Genomic DNA, 19,234 nt, shown 5'->3' on the forward strand with positions numbered 1-19,234 from the left:
GGTTGTCCTGGACCACTGGTGTCCACTAAAGAGTATAATGCTGATAAAAGTCTGCATAGCGAAATGTTGGAATTTTGCTTTCTACAAAGCAAATGAAGCATAAGCTGCATCACTCCTTGTAAATTTTGGCCTACAGCTTTATTTTACACAGTCCAGCAGGTTTCCTTGTATTCTTTTACCTCTTCCTTAATCATTTCACCTACAGGTGGACTAATTATGGTTGCCATGAGAATGTACTTTAGATAGGTGACCTCAGATTGCAAACACACTGTACAATTAAAATTAAGAATGGGTAACCTGGGTGGTTAAAGGATATTTGCTAAAGGCCAAAAAGATAAATGTTGCAAGCAAATACTGATACAGAGAGCAGAAAAAAGAATTCTTTCACTGCATTGTAAGCAAGGTGAGTTTCCTGAAAGCCCAGTTTGAGTAAAAGAGCAATCTTTTGGCTATTCTTTCTCTTCTTCAGAAAGAGCAAGATGCTTTTTTTGACAGCTGCATAAAATAAATTAGTTTCATCCTTCCATTTTTACTATCATCAGTTCTCATTCTAGGTAATAAAACATCTGATATCAAACATCATAGATTTGCCACTGTAACAAAATAAATGCTGTTTTAACAAAGGTGTGTTGTCATAACAAATGTAGTGAGATAGTGACATGCCAAAGAGCTGCTTTTCTACTCATTTAAAAGGTCCTTCACTTTAAATCATTTTTTTAACTTTTGTGTTGCATCCTTTTTGGGAGATATTGCAGAAAACATTACTACCAATTCTTTATCAGGGCACAGTAAGGGCTGGCTTCTCGCTGGGGGCCCCGAGCAATGCGTAGTCCCCTTGACTTTGGAGGGCTGCTGTAAATGATGTAAAAATTGGTGGAAATGTAGTCTAGAAACCTTTGGATCAAAAAATATGTGGGTTATTTTTAGAAGAAGTTGAGAAGATCTGTCTGTCTGTCTTCCGTTCTCTCTATTGAAGAGGCACCTCAGCCTCTTCAGCTTCTAAGCTTACACTGCAACTTGCTCTTGGCAACATTTGACAACTACATATCTGAATATGAAACGTAAAGTTGTTCCACGCCTGTATTACACAGGAACTGCTTAATAAACATCCCTCTCAAATATCCTATCCACACCTGCAGGAAAAAGTTCTGTGAAGCCAAAATTTATTTTATAGCGTGAAATGCAACTAAAGTGATGCAGAACTATTTGTGTCTAACTATTTAAGAATACTTCTTGAACATATCGTACTAAAAGTATGTGTTTCTGTTTTTCTCCTGAATTCAGTATGCTTTCAACCCACAGAAGCAAAATTAGATAAAAGTCCCTTTTTCTGGGAAACACTAATAAGAATAGCTTCGTTTGTTAGTTAGAAATGGTGGAGACACATTTTCAAGCCTCTTTGAGTGAACACTTGTGATGGCTTGTGAAGTTATACGCATGTGTATTGCTTCAGAAAGATTTGACCTTTAAATGAAAAACTGAATAGAAAAAAAATTGCAAATGGAAATTGAATAAGGTTCTTGAGATTTCTTCTAGGTCTCTGTAGCTCTAATAACCTCATCACACTTGAACTTAATGGCTTAGCCTTGACTGCTGTGATGCAAAAGTAGGGGGTGGAGGTCAGTAATTCACTGGAACAACATTTTTTATTCCATAAATCTATACTGTTACTCATGAAGAAGGATGAAATCTGTTTATCTGAGCCACAACTGAAATGTATAAATTAACAGAATTAAGTTAGAGATAGAGTGCTATGTACATTTATGAAAGTATAAATTTACTCTATTTCAGTATCAACACAAATAAAATACTAGGTAATTGTGTTACTTGTAAAAGAAATATTCACAACTGTAATAACACCTGCTTACCATTTCTGCTAATAAAGATCCATGTTGTTGGATCAGCGGTCAGAAGTGATGTAAATTACTACCAAAATGTTTCTGTATTATTGTTAATTATTAAGTTATTTTAACTAAAATGGCTTTGCCTATCAGAAATCAAGCATTCAATATAATAATATCAAAGATGATAACCTGGAAAGTGAAGAATGTATTAAAAAACCAATGAGAATTGAGGCTTTCCTATTTCTCAACCTTAGCAACAGCACAGCCATAGTGCAACTTTCATGTGTAATTTTTATTTAATCACATGTCAAATTGAAGACTTACAAGAATTAAACTTTAAAAAGCATGCTTTCAGCTTTCATTTTGACATCTAGTTAGCATACAATAACTGCCTTTCAAAAGCTAAATAAAATGTTTGACAAGCTTTAAATGTTATTTTCAGTTTTATTTGCTTTTTTGTTTCAGTTCATTGTTGTTATCTCAAGAAGCTCAGAAAACACAATGTAATTGTTACATGTCACTGGGAAATGTCATGTGAGATATACTCTTCGGTACAATGAGGCTTAGAGTCTGAAAATAAATACCCATTGAGGTTGTTAATCAGAAATTTGTGAAGTTCCAGGTCTGTAATGCTTTTTGTTCAGCTATGATTTGCCTAATGAGTTTGTTCCATGACCTCTGTGCCGCAAAAGGAGGATGGGAGTATTGGTGTAACTTCTAGTTACTTGAGTGAGAAATGGCATCAGTGAAAATTTGCTTCTTAAAGTAGGTGGTTTTAAAAAAGATTTTGTTCCTTACCCACATGAAAAAGGGTTTCACAGAATTATTCATTTGCAATAGCCAATAGCTGCAATACATGACATTTTTGCTTATCAGTTAGGTGCAGTTTTACATGCCTGCAAGAAATGCCTGTAGGGGCATGTAAGTATAATTTTAAAAAGGCACCCTGAGTAAGTGAGTGTGGTAGAGTTACAAGATAGTCTTGCAAGATTATTTCTCATCCCTCAAGCCAGCTCTTTGTGTGAGTGAATCCAGCTATGAGATCTGACAATTTTAAGTAATTTGCATTTGAGCAGGTAAAGGGGCACCGTCTGCTCCGCTGTTTTGCTGTGGAGGCAGTAATTCTTTCACTGAAAAACAATCTGTCTAGGATAATTATCCATATTGAATTTGCATTTGTCTGTGCAATCACCCGAGTTTTACTTGCCTCTTCGAAATTAATAGATAATGCTTCCTGCATCTAAATAAATTAGTAAAGTGGGAGGAGTTATTTAAATCAATAATAAGTGAAAGCCTAAAACTGTGTACCTATCTCACATACTACAATGGAACAGTTAGATTGTTAATCACGGTGAGGAAAACTCTGAAGTATTTATTAAAGCATTCTCTTCTTGAGAAGGAGGCCAGATGATGTATTTTCCATTAGTAGTTAGTGAGGATGTAAGATACCAGTTCTTAATATTATATCAGGAGGACTAGAAACAAGGATGTCAAAAGGATGATACTACATTTCTGATTATTTAAATAGCTGAAAATGTAATATTTTGTGAATATGTAAAAGGGTAAATATGGTAAACTTGGAAAAAAGTAGATCTGTTTGACAATTGTATAGAAAATCAGCAGCTGAAAGGGACGCGATCAATAAAGATAGGACAGTAGCTGATACAGCTAAACTCATTCAATAAAAAGAAGGGTTTCTTCAAACAGCCTGAACTGTATGAGATGCAATTAAGACTAATAGTATTGGCAGTAGCTGAGGGCATTATTTTTTCATGTGAGATAGGGAAAACACTGATTTTAATGTCCACTAAGCTTGGACTTCTGTAATCATCTGGATATTGTCACTTTGATGCATGCTACCTCTCTCCCTTCTCTCAGAAGACAAGCCCTTCATTTTGCTCTTAAAAAAAAAAGCAACACACACACAAAAAAAACCAACCCAAAAACCAAACACTCCTGTGCAGAATCACTGAATCACTGCAGGCCATATTGAAGAAATTATACAAAAGCAACTCCTAAATCAGAAAAAGTGACTATAGTAGTGATTCTAGTTGTGTGCAATATTGGTGACCAAGAGTTTTCAGCATAGATGCTCCTAAAGAAATACAGATCACTGTTTTTCTTTAATTTAGAATTTTTTATTTAATTTAGAAGTTAGTCTAATTTGAGTGAAAATTGATAATGAGCTACATTATGTATTGTATCCATTACAAAGTAATCAACATAGTAAGATCTTAGATTTAATGCTGTAGGCTGCAGTATGTCTGTGAAATACAGACTTATAAAAAAATTGATACAAACTCTTTGGGCCACAATAGCTATGCTGTACACTACTAAGTATAGGGAAAGGAAAGAAAAAAACCAAAAACAAAAACAAAAAACCACAAGCTTGTCTTTCATGAGTTTCAACACAAAAACATGTTTTCCCTTGGGTTTGTAGTTGGATCCTTTCAAACTGTTGGTTTGTTGTGGGTTTTGTTTTTTGGTTGGGTTTTTTTTTTTTTTTTTTTCATGTTATTCTGAGAATTTTACATTGATAATAGCTGGGTCCTGTGTGTCTCAATCAAAGCATATGGAACAAAAGGTAGTCAGTCTGGAACAGAAGGTGGTAGTTCAGTATAAAAGATTTTACCTGGAAATTATAGTTTGGTTAGGGATTTTCTTTAACAAATGAGAAGTACTGGTCCTAACTAAAGGTACTCATCGTCTGGTTAAGGCATGCATTTCATACCTTCCTAGCATTTGAGAGACATAAGCAACTGAGAAAATGAATGTTAGTAGCAAATCTAGATCTTAAACTTAAACAATATTTTTTTACTAATTCTTTATTCACTGGCTGTTAGTAGTGGAGAGAAATACTGAAGCAGTCCTATTCTTTTACATCTATGCTATCTCACAGCATCTCAAAAATAAGGTCTGTTTTAAGTCAGAAGTATCATCTAAATAATATAATTAATTCAACATAATTTAAACAGTATTATTTTTTCTTTATGATCTCCTTTTAAAAGGATATTAATTTGCTTCAATGAATGAAGATAATAAGGTTAATAGTTTAATGTTCCTCAGTTGATATCTGCTGCTTTTTCTATTACCCTTTTTTTTTTTCAGTTTTTGATTATAAATTGGCTAACCCCTGGTGTATAATTCCAGAAATCATCCCTTCAGTGTATCCAAAGCTATTTACTTAGACTCATCTTTTATTATTCCCACTGCCACAGTCTAATTATTGTAGTGAAAGATTGAACACAGAATAGTTTGGGGCTTTGATCAGTCTTCATATAAATTTCAATAATGAGGGTAAAAGGTTTGCAGTTTTCTGAGATAATTTGATCCCTCCAGACACACAGTGCTTTTACAAAATGCAGTGGATGCTATGTGAGACCTTTGACAGAATTTGTGTCTGGGTTTATGACATCTCTGGAAGCAAAATTCTTTTTTCATACCAATAAAGAGTAATTTAATATTGTTAAATATGTCTGAGAAACTATATGCTACTGTACTTTTTTCCTAAATTTTTCACTTCATTTTCCCCTATCAGTCTAATTGTCTATATTACAAGTTCCTACATCATTTTTTTCAAAATCCACTAAGAATATATAATAAGTTTGCTTGCATTTCTCTCTTTTTTAAAAAATATCCTAACTGTCAGTCAAATAAATAAAACAAACCATAATCCTTGTTATTCTATTACTGTCGGTGCTAACTCCCTTTGGTGATAAATAGAAAAGCAGCTGGAGTCTGAGGATATTTTGTAATCTTATAAATTGAAATTTAAATGCCTCAAGGAGGAAATTTCCAAAATAATTGTGACAGAAGATAAGTCCCAGCTTTTGGCAAAATTTTATTAGAATTACTTGTTCCAGATCATTGTCTGATGCCTGCCTGAATTAAGAAAATGGCAGCACTGCCACATAGAGAAATAACTGGGGTTTTTTTTCATCTTGATAAATTCTTCCAAAACTGATCTGTCATCAGCGTTATCAGGTGTGACATACAAGGACACTATCAAATTAAAAATCATGAGCCTTTAGCTGATACCAGTTTATTTTAAATCGTATGGGTTTTATCTTTCCTACTAATAACACCTCAGTGTATGTAACTAAGTATTTACAGGTTTTCACTGAATATGAGGGTTAGTTAGTGAGATTTTTAACTTTGTTTGGGGTATGGTTTTTGTTTTTGCTTACTGGCGTAGCTTAAAAGAATGACTTGGTGAGTTTCTGGTCTCCTTTGCTGTGATCTGCTTAAGAACTTTTGTGGTATTTTGACAACAAACCACAAAAATAAATACTCATTTGTTTAAAGTTAGTGAATCCCAGTTGCACATAATAGAAACTATTGTATTCCCAAGCATTTGCAAGGGCTAGTACTGGTATCTAATGCTAAAACTTGGGCTAATAACATTTTAAGAATACTTCATTCTTAAGATTCACTGGTAGCTTGGAGATGAGAAGATACAACCTAGTACGAGTACCAAACAGCATGTGGGCATCACAAGACAGCACAAAGGCAATGTAAACCTCACAAAATACGTGATTTCTACAAGACAGTTCAGCATGTGGGCATCACAAGACAGCACAAAGGCAATGTAAACCTCACAAAATACGTGATTTCTACAAGACAGTTCATGCAATGAATGTTGATTTTCATAGACACTGTGAATAGCAGGCTCATTTGAACCAAAGAAATAGTATATTCCATTTCCACATGCTGTAGGTATACCTCTGGGCAATCTTGGTGCAGTTTTGTATGTGGGGGGAGTACATCAGAAACGCTGCAGGAATATTTTCACTGGATCAACTCCACAAAACTTCAGTTATTCAGACTTTCAGATAAGAGTTGACTGAGACTTCTGGCATGAGTAGGTCTATGAGAAGCAATTGATAGTTAAGAAATAGAATAGGATAAGGCATATCAGTAATTTCTATGGATCCATCTGTTTTTTGAACATTCCATGTATCTCTACTGCCTGTGGTGGGAAAAAGATCAGAGAGGTGGTGGAGGAGCAGGACCACTGTCCCAGCCAGCATTACAGAGAGCCCTGGGAGCAGCTGCAGACAGCTTGCTCTTCAGCTAAATAATAAGATTCTTGTGGTGACACACAAAAAAAAAAAACCAAACAAAAACGGGGGGGGGGGGGGGGGGGGGGGATGGACTGTGGGGCTGTGCAGTGTTAGCTATGAACCTTTCACTATCTGAATTTTTTTCCAGTGGGCTGTAAAGCTTCTCCTGCAGTCACAGGAGAGATGTCTTCTCTTTCTATCCCGTGTGATGGGAAGTCATTCTGTGTTCAGGTTTTCAGAGCTCAACTGATGTCTTGGCTTGATCTGTTCAAATTTCTCTTAAAGATCTGCCAAATGAGGGAGAGTCTAAAATCTGCAAATTTGGTAAACAGGAAAGCAGGACTGGAAGGCAAAGTGTACTTGATGATAAACACATGAAATCATCTGGAAAAACAGAATGGCAGGAAGAATGAATGCAAAGTGCCGCACGTAGGCTCCAGCAAGTGCCGCACGTAGGCTCCAGCAACCAATGGCAATAACCAGGAAGGGGACAACTAGCAAAAGACCATTAGAAAAGGAGCTGGGCATTATGGTGACTGGCAAGGAAAACGTGTTATGCTGCCATGAAAAAGGCAAAGCAGTAGTGGAGCCTGCAGGAGATGTGAAATGAACCTTCTGCTCTACTCCACACTTTAAAGATGTCAGCTCTGAAGCTCTGTAACGAGTTTTGAGCAGTGCACAGAGAAGCATGTGTGAGCATGTGTGCAGGGCGGAGTAGTAAGAGATATCAGAAGGCACACGACAGATTGAAATAATAAGGTCTGTTTATTTTGAAGTAGACTAAAGTGCCAAATGCCTGAAAGATGAGTGGGAATAACTAGACCATGATGGATGGGACTGAAGAAGTGATTTATTTTGTAACAAGAAAGAAGCGGGTTAGACATTAGAAGAAAACCTCTCTGTTAGCAATGGTGAAGCACTAGAACAGATTTTTCTGGGAAAGACATGAATTTCTTACTGGTAGCTTTTGAGAAGAGTTTTCACTCACATCTGTCAGGTATTACATAGGTAAAGTTGATCTTGCCATTTTCTTGGCTGTACCATACTGCACAGCAGCTGTCTGTGGGCATATGTAATAATATCACAGTAATACACAGAGATCTTGAAAAATAGAGGAACTTAACTTTTTAGTGAAAATTTAATATAACTGATGGTTGTCAACACCATCACCTAAAGGAAACAAATATCTAGGGACCTCTGATAACATCTGCTGCATTATAAACATAGTATATACTTTTTTGCATAATTGCATTTAAAATATTATCTCCAGCTTTACTAATCCCAGCAGTTCTGGAACTGGAAAGTTTTGCATTGCCTTTCAAATGGGATTTTGAGTAACATCAAGCTAAGAATATTTTAAATTGTTATTTTGGGGGTTTTTTTGAATCTTCATGTTTCATGTTTCTGAAATGCATGGAAATAAGACGCGTGGAAATAAGCAGAGAGCTACTTATTTCGTTGTTCATATTTTCTCTTAATACTGGGAATGATTTGCATTTCAGTTATTCAGCTCCTAAATCATGTAGAGTCACTTAGGTAACGAAAATCCTGTCCTATGCCTGATGCATCAGGTACTTCACCTGGCTCTTCCTTCAACAGCTGTGCTGTGATGTTTTCCTTCTTCAGCTCTCTTGTTTCCCAGCTTCCAGCCTTTTACAGTTAAGATACAGGTCTGTGGTATAATACTAATCAAAGGGGTCATGAGAAAATATCTGAAGGAGAGTAGTGGCATCTACTTTTAATTCATTAGTTTAATGGATATGCGAAATCTATTAAAATTGTTCTACATACATAAGGCTTGTTATTGTTTCTTCTTTCTCTGCCTTAGAAGAATCAAACAACATTAGAAGTGTGTCACATTTTTAGGCCCAAAAGTGTGGAACAGCTTTTAATGGGAAAGAAAATGTTTTTTGAAAACTAGAAAACTGAGTAGTGAAATAAATTGAGCCTCAAAAAGTGATTGAAATCTCCAATTCAATATACAAAAGGCATCCAAAGACTTGTGAAGTCTGACAGAATCTCTTTAGTTTGAGGTGTCTTTCATTTTGCATCAGGGCTTACATTTTTAAAAAATAGAAGAAAGCAGTGCTGTCAGGTGAAGCGGGTTTGAAAGCACGCTGCCTGTTCATGAAAGCCTGAAATTGTGCACAGCTCTAGATAATGCGTCTTCTGCAGATAACTGAAATAATACATTTCCTAAATTGGTTGCATTAAGCAATTACTGATACTGTAGTGGAAACCATATAATTTTCTTCCTTCCTTGTAGCCTCAGCGCCGTGTCACGTTTCACCTACCAGATGGCTCCCAGGAAAGCTGCAGTGACAGTGGGCTCGGAGACCACGAACCCACGAGCGGTGCTAGCACATCGCACCCTCTGCCCCTTGGCTTCCCCCAGGAGGAGTACTATGAGCAAGCTTCACCCAACAGCCGGACAGAAGGAGACGGCAACTCAGACCCGGAGTCCAGTAAGTGATGAACTCTGGCCATCTCAGTTTTTAAATCATTTCAGTATCAAACATGGGCTTCTTTTTCAGGCAATTATTAAAACAAAACGTTGATTCTAACATGGCCAAAGAAGCCCTATATTTCTAAAAATGTGAAGTCTGACCATTAGAAATAAAAAGAGGTTTGGATGACCTGGTGTTTTTATAGATCTGCTGTGCTGTATGCAGAGGATCTTTCTGATGAGGTTGACACTTGCCCTTACGGTCATAAATACCGTGCTGAGGGAGTTTACGCTTGTTAGTGTGTTTCCCTGTGCAATGCTACCGCACGTTGTAGTTTGTGTTAACGGGAAGAACTGGGTGACGAGTGGGTCTGTGAGGAGTCTGCAGTCTCCAGAAATACGGGTTTCTTGATTTGTCTTTTGAGAGCAGCTGTGGTATGTGGTAATAATCTCAAAAGGGTTTGTCATCTTACTTGTACTGTTATCACGGGCTTCTTAAGATACTGACAACAGTTAGGCAAAATCAATATCTGAGGACCACGCTAGAGCTATGGATAATGGTATTGCTTTCTCTGCTGTGATGTGATAGCCAGTTGGAGACTCCACTGTACTTTAGTCAACTGTTAATTGTCCAGGGGCTCTTTATCTGGATTAAATTGAACTGTGCCATTGATAAAGAGACACCTGAATGTGTGTGAGCCTCTAAGGCCTTGTTAGCAGCCTAATAAGTGATTTGAAAATACATCTGTTCTGGGCAAAACTTGGCCCGAAAGGTGTATTTCAGCTGCCTTAGTGTAACATGAAGAATGAATTAGTAAGTCCTATGCAGTTGAAATAGCTCTGTGAGAAGGTAGTTACATCTCTGCACCAGTAAATACAGAATCCAGCAGAGAGCTTTGCCTTCGACTCAGAGCTGGCTCTGACAAATGCAGCCAGCTCTGCGAATCACACTGCTGCCTCCACCTGCTGCTGCCCGAAGCGGGGGGGCTGGGGGGCTGGCCTGCACATATGAGGTCCAATCTCTCCTTTTCTTTTAGTTCATAAACTATTAACTGGGTATCCTCCATTTCAGACTTCTTAAAAATTTGTAAAGTTCTATGGTTCCTGAAATCATGACAGAATATTGTGTTTTCTGAGCTGACAAGAACCATCAGAGGTTTTGGGTGTTGTGCTGAAAACATTATTCGTTGTTTGCTTTTGTTTGTGTTTACGTATTTGAGATTGCGTTATGCCCTTAAGAATATTCTAGGCAAACTAAATTCTTCACAGAATGAGGCTCTAAAGGGCTACAAATATACTCAAAAGAAAGGAAATACCAAGTTATATGTTGTGTTTGCTCCTTTTGCTGTGCATGCTCACTGAACGTGCTATCCAGTTCTGTTTTGTTGTTTGTAACTCTAAGGTTTATGCTTTACTGAAGTGAGCATGATGTGCATGAAATCAGTGTTTGGGTCCTTTCACGTAGAGAGTGTGGGACAGGACCTGGCAGATGTGGAGCTGTTTGAACAGCCATGTGGGTCTTGTCTTGCTGTTCAAAAAGAGGCTCAGGTTTTGGATTTACCAGTGCTTCTTGAGCCCAGTTTTTGCCATTTCAGAAGAAATATATGTGTCGTTACTCTTCTAGAACGTTGCCCTAAAAGCAACAGAGCTTTGACATCTGAATATCATTGACACATATCACTATGTGGAGACTAAGCAGGCATCTGATGTCTTTTCAAGTGTGAAGTTGAAGAAAGTTTAATCACCTGTCTAATTACCTGACAGTTCAGTTTTAAACTTGAAATCACAGCTTAATTAGCATTTATGCTATTTGAAGATTTTTTTCCCTTTCTAACCTGTATCTTACTGAGGCATTTAATTGACACAATATAGTGTGATGTTTAGAGTGCAGAAAATGTAGTTTGTGGCCCTTTTTAGTGTTTTATGCTTATATTAATGGCAGCATCTAGTGGCAGAAAAAAAGCGTATATAAATAGATGTCTGTTGTGTGTCTCTCATAAAACTAAGTAAAAAAGAAGGGGAAGACCCACAGCATATGTTTTATTAAGTATACTGCTGCGAAGTGACCTAATGTAGGTAAGAGCAACCAAAATATCTTGTGTGCTGATCTATGAGTGTTCAGCCTGAAGTTTATTTCGCTCACTTGTGCATGTGTGACACATTTAGTCAATAGTGGAATAGTGAAAGCCATTCTGAATTGATAGTTTCCTCTACAAACATGCTGCTAGATTTTTGACTGCTGTCTTGTGCATCTAATTTGGAGTGGCATGATATATTCAAAGTATTTCTGTTCTCGCTTCATGGACCAAAATGTTGTTAATGTGAAGGGAGAAAGGAATGAATGGTCAGATAATCTGAGTTCAATTCATACAACAGAATAAGCATGGCCTTCATTCTCTCTCAAGATCTTTAATATCTGACCTGTCTTAATCTGAAACATTGTCTAAAACATTAAGCCTCATTAATCATCTGATGGTGATTTAGTGCAGCTGCCTACCAAGGAGACATAAGAGTTGGGATGAAACAACTTCAATAACATCTAGAGCCTACTGAGACATTAAGTGGCTTATGAAAGCTGATGACAGATTCCACATCACACAGGGATATATTCAAAAGTGTTTTCTCCCTCTTGTTTTTCATGAATACAGTTCTTAGGTTTTATTTGTTTCTCTAATATTGGAAAGTACTGTGTTTGGGAAACTTTCAATTTATTAGCAGTAGCAGAGCATTTGTTAGAAAACACTGAAAGATGAGCATAACTTAGAATAACGAAAGCTGAGAAATATTGCTGAGAGGAAACCTTACAAATTCACATCCGATATAGGATTGAAGCAAGGGGGGTGGAATAACTGTAAGAATATAATGGTTAGAGACCTGTGGGCAATTTATATGCACACCTTTAAAATTAGTTGACTTTACTAATTAAAATTAGAGATAGGCTATTTAAAATGATTTGTGTTCTCTTCAGTTGCCTCGTCAAAAAGTGTAATTTTCAGCTTGGTAGGTGCATCATAAGGAAGAGATGCCAATAAACTGTCACACTAAGTAAATAGTAATATAAAAATCCATGTAGGTTTGTACAGTACATTATCCTTAAGTAACAGCACTAATGTACATGGTATTCATATATTTTCTGCTCATAAATTGCTCAGATGCTCCAATAACTCCTAGTGATAAGGATTTTAACCATAGCAACTTTCCCCCTGCCCCTTCCACCGCCACCACCCCCCCCCCATCTGCCACCCCATCTTATGTTTAAATATAAAACATACTACAAACATAGAGAGTAATAAAATCTCTTTGGTAACCTTCCATAGCAAACTGCCTCCCACTGGTGCCCACCCAGTGGCTGTAAGCAGAGAAGTTGACCAAAGGGGTTGACAAAGGGGTTGAAAGGTACATGTTAACCCCAGTTACTCTTCGTTATTTAATTCATGTATTATAATATATTCATGACAAAGTTCAGTTTCACCTGTTTTTGTTGCCTTAGTAAAACAATCTGCCTTTTTTTTTTCCCTTTAGAGAATAATTTTTTTTTCTTGCTTTTATATGGAGAAGGTAGATTATGCCCAGTTCAGCTAAGAACTTGGGAATTTGCAGAAATTGGAAATTTACAGAAACTTGCGGAAATTGCAGCTGGGGGTGGGGGTGGGGTGTGTGTGGGGGACAGGGGACAGAAAAACTGAATGTAACTTGCAATTAAATAATGAGGAAAATCACACTGAATTTTCAGGGTTTCAAATAGGGGGGAAATGGTGTTTTAAGGAGAGGGCAACTCTGTAAGGATATTTAACATGAATGAGTGACTATTAAGCCAAGAAAATTGTCTTTAAAATGGGAAGGTGTAAAGCTAAGGAAAGGATGGTCAAAAGGCGAGCTGATAGATGTTGTAAATTCATGGTCAGTTTGAGCTGGTGTTACCAGGGTGTCTGTGGCTGCTTGTTTGTATCTCTCAACTGCACCTTCTGCTGTGACACTACAAGCAATTGTAGAGCTGCTTGGGTGAACTGGATAAAAGAATTCATCTGGGTTCAACCTGATATAGCAGGGGGAACTTACTTTCAAAGAGATCAATTCCCCAATTCCATTTCTTACATGAGGCACTACTTGTGGACAGCAAACGAGTGAATAAGTAGCAGGGACGAGGCTTGTGCTGGCTTTAAGTGATCATCAGGCTTCAAGAGAATTAGTCTTAAGAGGAATTAATACTGTAATCTATGGTATTTAGCCACATAAGAAGGAGGTTTGGAGCACGGATGACATCTGTTCATGATTAAAGATAGCATATATTTCTTCCCCAAAACTAAAAGAACACTTTCACCTTGCCTTAATTTTTGATAAGGATGATGTTGATGAGAGCAAAGACAAGCTGATGAAGAACGATGATAAAGAACTAAAAGTCAGAGCAGGTTCAGTGCATTCATGTGGAGGAACAAAAATAATCACTACTGGAAAACATTTACAAGAAAGAAACTAAGATATATGTAAACATAAATTAAATGGTATCGTGGCTTTCCCAAGAATACTACTAGATTAGGTCTGTTATTTCACTTCAATTACATGTATTTTTAGTATTGGGGAATACATGTATAGTTAGTCTATATGGATTTAAGAGCTAATAACTATTATTATGACATTAAGGTGGAGCATTAGTAGTTAAGAAAGAAAATACACAGATTAATACAAGAATGGAAAAATCTCCATCATTATCTTCATTAATGAGTTTGGCATTAAAAAGCAGGAATGTGTCAATAAAATATTCTGGTGTCTCAAAGCCAAGCAACACTGAAAATAGAGGAGGAGGTGTGTTTGACACAAGAATTGGATTTTGCCAAGGATTTGGAGTAGTAGCAGTGGGATGAAATCTAATAGTTGAGAGTCTTTCTCATAGGAACGGGTATATGTAACTAGTACATAAATCACCAACTGAAGATGACATAAAGAAAAAAAAAACCTGGGTATTACAAAGATAAACTATAAATCAACAGTACCTAATGTGATTGTGAAAAAATCCTGGATTACTCCTAGTATGGGGGGAAAAAAGGAAAGAAAAAAAAAACCCAGAACCAAGGCAATGATGATACCACAGCTGGCTGTTATGAATAGTGTTGGCTTCCCACATTAACGAAAGGTGAACTCGTGAGAAATGAGTGTAAAAAAATATTATTAATAACAAGGGAACGAAAGGCCTGTATACAGAAAAAGGAATTGTTTAAATTGGCTTGTTTAAATTGCAAAATAAATGTTTTCTGGGGATTAGGGCTGCTCTCAAGTAATAACAGAGAACGAGGGCCAAAACAAAGAGCTGGACTGCTTCACCAGCAAATGAAGAGGTGCTGGCTGTAAACCAGCAAAGGACCAAAATCTGGGAAGCTCAAACAAGATCCATGAGGAGGTACAGAAGCAAGGAATAAGAAGGCCGACTGGTTTCAAAGAGAAGCTTCATAAAATTTATGAAGGCAATTATGTCACCCTCCGTAATAGCAGCAAATCTAGTCTGTAATCCAAGAGGTCCCTTTTCTATGTCGGTACTAGAAAAGCTGTCACCGAGCGTGTTTGCTGAGTCTCAGTCCTGTGTTAGCCCTTGGCTTCCAGCTGCAGCCCCAGGCTGGATGCTGGGCTAACGCCTGTGCTTCATCGCCTGCCAAACGCCCGCATAGAGTCCTGTAAATCTCATTGCTGCCGTAGTGAAGAAGCAATGGGCAGTGCTGCGTGCCGATGGCAGACAGCTGAAGGTGGGGAGCTCACTCTCCCTGGGGAAAACGGCTGTGTTGTTTGCCATGCTGACTTGTCTGATAATCAGAAACTCTGCAGTTGCTGAAATACTCTTTATACATCATCAATAAGACTGCGCTGGCAGCTGGGCTTCAGACCTCATGCTGGGGCACAAGAGAAGATAAAAGTACAAAGTTTTAAGTATCTTGTTCCTTGTCCAAAAACTAGGGCTAGGAGTGCTTGCCAGCAGGTATGATTATTATTTTTTAATGGTGTTTTCATTTTTTTATCATTTTCTTGTCTGCTTTTAACTCCACAGTAAACTGTGATGTAACTAATATTTTAATCCAGTTGGTGCTTAGTTATAAACACACTATAGCACTTAGGTCTAATATGAGTAAAAAAGGAAGACACTGTCATTAGTTAAAGATAATAAATCTTGGGCTAAAATACCTCCCAGTCTACCACATCTGCCCATTGGGTCCTTTTACTTCTACTGTATTGGGTTTTTCTATCCCCATGGCTGAACACTAATAATTAATTCAGAAAGTGCTGAGGTAATTAATCTTTCTGAAGCAATAGAGTTTGATTGATCTTCTACCTTTAATCAAATTAGCTTGCACGTAGGTGGAAGAATGTAATGGCTGACTACGGTACTGTACCACTTTGTGAAATGCCAACCTTTCCGATGACCTCCTGAGAGCGTGCCCATGAATCACGTACATATAAACCACCACAGCAATCATTAAGTGGCTGTTTGATTTAAAAGATGGGGAACTGGAAGAGATCAAAATCAGGATGTGCTCAACATTCACATTTTAAAGTATTTCTCCTTTAGACGTCCAGCTTTATATCTGCATGGAATGTGTTTGAGGGCATTGAATGTCACAGGGCTGACAGTTGTGTGGATTTTCCAGAAGCTTCAGCTGTCTCTAAAATAAAATGACTTTCTAGTCCTGAACGCATGCAGTGAAATAAGCCAACAGAAACTCCTATAAAACGAAACATTATAATATTCTTGATTTGTTAATGACTGGAGACTGGAGAGGGGGGAAGAGGTCAGACTGGACAAGTGAACTGGCAGTGATACAGGTGAGTGTCTTTTGCAAGTGGATTTTTGGTTGTACCTGAGAGGGTACAGACTGCATATTCAGAAGTAATTCCATTAATTGGTAATTTGATCCCAGAGTGCCTGACTTAAGAGTTATTAAGGCAGCTGGCACAAAGGGGAAAAATGGGCAAAGCAAATTAGGTGAAAAAATGCAAAACCAAAAAGATTGTACTGCTCAGACCCCATCGGTCAAACACAGCACTACAGACAGCCACTGGTTTTGAAAACCTTACACTTCTTGGGAAGAAGTAACACTCTCTATAAATTGTTCTAGAAGTGAATTTTAGATGTTTGTTTGATTGTTGATATTGGAGTATAATGCCTTGATGTGCATTTTCTACTGTTCAAAGAAAAGTAAGATAAAAGCAGTTTTTCCAAGATGTGCCATATTCTTTCATGCAAAATCAGTGGGGATCGATGAGGAGAATCACTGGGGAAAATCTGTTGTGTTTTCTAGACCACATACTGGGATGAAGTAATTCAGGCAATAAGAACAGGTTTGTGGATACTGTCTAATGTTACTCTTGACTGAGGTTGATAATAGAAGTTACTCTGTATAAAAAGATTAGAAAGAATAGCTCCGCCTTGCAGTTTAGAAATCAGTCATTTCTTGTGAAATAATAAGGAAGGCTTTAAAGTGTTTTGTTTTGTGGGGGGTTTGGCATTGTTTTTTAATAATAAATGAGACCTGACATCTATAAACAGTGATTTACTGGCAGATGTTCTGTGATATATATTTATATTATCACTTAAGCTGACATGGTAATGGATAATCCTATTTTTTTCTGTTTGAGGGTTATGAAAGTTTTAAAATATATTGTTATAGCAAGCAGCCTGGTGGGGCAGAGGTGGATAGAGAACAAATTTCTTCCCTCTACTTTTTCAAACTCATTTTAGATCTGACTAGCTGTCATATTTGCAGTAAATAGAAGCCCTGAAGTTTGGCTGGGTAAATGGAATCTAATTTGGAGCACCCTGTATCCAGGAGTGTATTAGGGCTTTGATGGTTATGATAGCTTGAAAAGTCACAAAGGGCACAGATTAAAACGGAAAGTTTATCTGGAGCATATGAAAGCTGAAGTCATTGATAGACTTCCCTTCTGGTGGCAGCTTTGAAGACGAGTGTATCCTACGTATCTTAAATCTAGTTATGGATGAGATAGAAGTTTATCACAGGGAAGCAGACCTCTGCGAGCAAAGCAATCCCTTATCTTGTCCACTGGGTTTGCAAATGACAAGTGTGAAGACCGGGCACAAGTGCCAGGCAGCAGCGGGACAATAGGGCAGCAAAGTCACCCTGCTCCAGCAGGGCTTCCGTGGGGTTGGGGGACAGTGTGGATGTCTCTTGACAATAAGCCTTTCTCTGCTTCTGGTTTTATTGGGCCACCCACACACTAAGATAAAGTTCATGAGATATCTGTTTTTCAGTTACTTATGAGCCGTTAAGCAATTCGTTTTATGTCTGTCTTCTGTCTTTCTTATTTCATCTCAGACTTCCACTTCTTTCTTATTTTAAGAATAGGAAAACACAGATGATTCAATTTGTTTTCCTTTTTCAAGTCAAGCTACTCAGTGGCACTGGGAGGAGCTTTTAGCAGAATGAAATATTAAGATGTTGGTTAGTATCTAGTTCCTGTTTTAAAAGCTGAAATATAGAAAAAAATCTGGTTTTAATATAATTTACTCCATGTGAAAAGTTGCATTATTACATTTTCATTTGAAGCATCATAATTTATTACTTGATTTCACTGTGATTAATGGGAAGTATCTCAGGAAATATATTTAATGACTGTCTGCAGCTACCAGTCTGTCTTAGAAATTAAACATAAGAATTGTATTTATTGAACAAAGAAGATTCCAAATTTACAGTGCACTTAAAGTCACAACACTTTGCTGAGTCAAATCTGATCAGCTCAATAAATCTAGTGATTGTCGTCCTTCTTTAGGTAGAGATGTGGTTATCCTCTAATCTGATCTTTTACTTTAAACTGGACTGTTGGTGTGGGAAATAGGATTCAGTCTTTAAGTATGCATTAGGAACAACTTGATATTTTGTTTCAAAAAGCTCGTGTATACCCATATATTCCTGAATAAGGGAGATATTTTTGCCTTAACTCTTCAAATATCTTTTAGTCTTCTGGAAAAGCATCAGTTTTTTAACTGCTGTTTCTCTATTTTTTTGAGGTTGTATAATCTGCATTGCGATCCTTTTGTTTTCTGGTTACTTTTCAAACCTTGGCATTGCTGTATTAAGACCAAGGGAAGGCTGAGAAACACCTGCAACAGGCTTTGCATCAGGGGGATGCAGGGCTGGTGTCCTTGCTACATGCTGTTGATCCAGCCAGTGTAACACTAGTTTCTCTTGAAACCTACTGGTAACTGGTATTATCTACACATTCTGAAAAATAGAATATATTTGTCTGGTTCAAGCTGGAAAAAAATTTATTATGATACTTTTGGATGTATGTTATATCAGAGATTGAGATTCTGACCTTTTTATTTAATAACACTAAACAATGTGCTACTTTCTACTTAGTGGTGGGGTTTTGTATGGATTGTGTTCTATCCAGAAGGTTGTGTGATTCTGTACTTTTGTTATGAAACCAAGTGACATTCTAATTGTTCTTAAACATTTTCAGTTATGTCTGTCTCTGTACATTGCTGGCTTCAGTAGTGCCAAAAGCTCCTGTCTCATGTATCCCCTGCATAATTCCCATCCTGCTCTCATGTTCTCTTGGTTATTTGTACATATCAATTCCCATGTTTCAGTTTGAATTAGATGGTAAACTCCCTGGATTACAGACAGAAAATTTGCTATTTATTTGTAGGGCTCTGAGCACAATATTGCTGTTACGCTGGTTTTATGCTCCCAATACACTTGCAGTAAAAATCATCAGTAATACTTGTACAATAGAAGTGGTGCAGATCTATACAAATATTATATGCTGCACTAGCAATGCTTCTGAGAGCATATCAGGTCTTTTATTTTTTAAATTTCATCCTCTAAATATATATGGTTAGCTTGTCTTGTATTGGATTCCCTAAGTTCAGTCAC

General features: G+C 37.3%; 1 protein-coding gene across 4 annotated transcripts in view; it reads left to right on the plus strand.

Moving 5' to 3' along the window:
* The window catches only part of PCDH11X (protocadherin 11 X-linked), a 520,437-nt gene that overhangs the window by 359,315 nt on the left and 141,888 nt on the right, over positions 1-19,234 (plus strand). For 3 of the 4 annotated variants that reach the window (XM_080366031.1, XM_080366033.1, XM_080366032.1), the window contains one exon: positions 9,174-9,372. The exons of the other annotated variant lie outside the window; for it this stretch is intronic. In XM_080366031.1, the coding sequence (XP_080222157.1) occupies positions 9,174-9,372 (199 nt within the window). The remainder of the gene's footprint in view (positions 1-9,173; positions 9,373-19,234) is intronic. 4 annotated transcript variants of the gene reach the window in all.

The sequence above is a fragment of the Falco punctatus genome (genome assembly GCF_963210335.1).
Source record: "Falco punctatus genome assembly, chromosome: 15".
NCBI classification, from domain to species: domain Eukaryota; kingdom Metazoa; phylum Chordata; class Aves; order Falconiformes; family Falconidae; genus Falco; species Falco punctatus.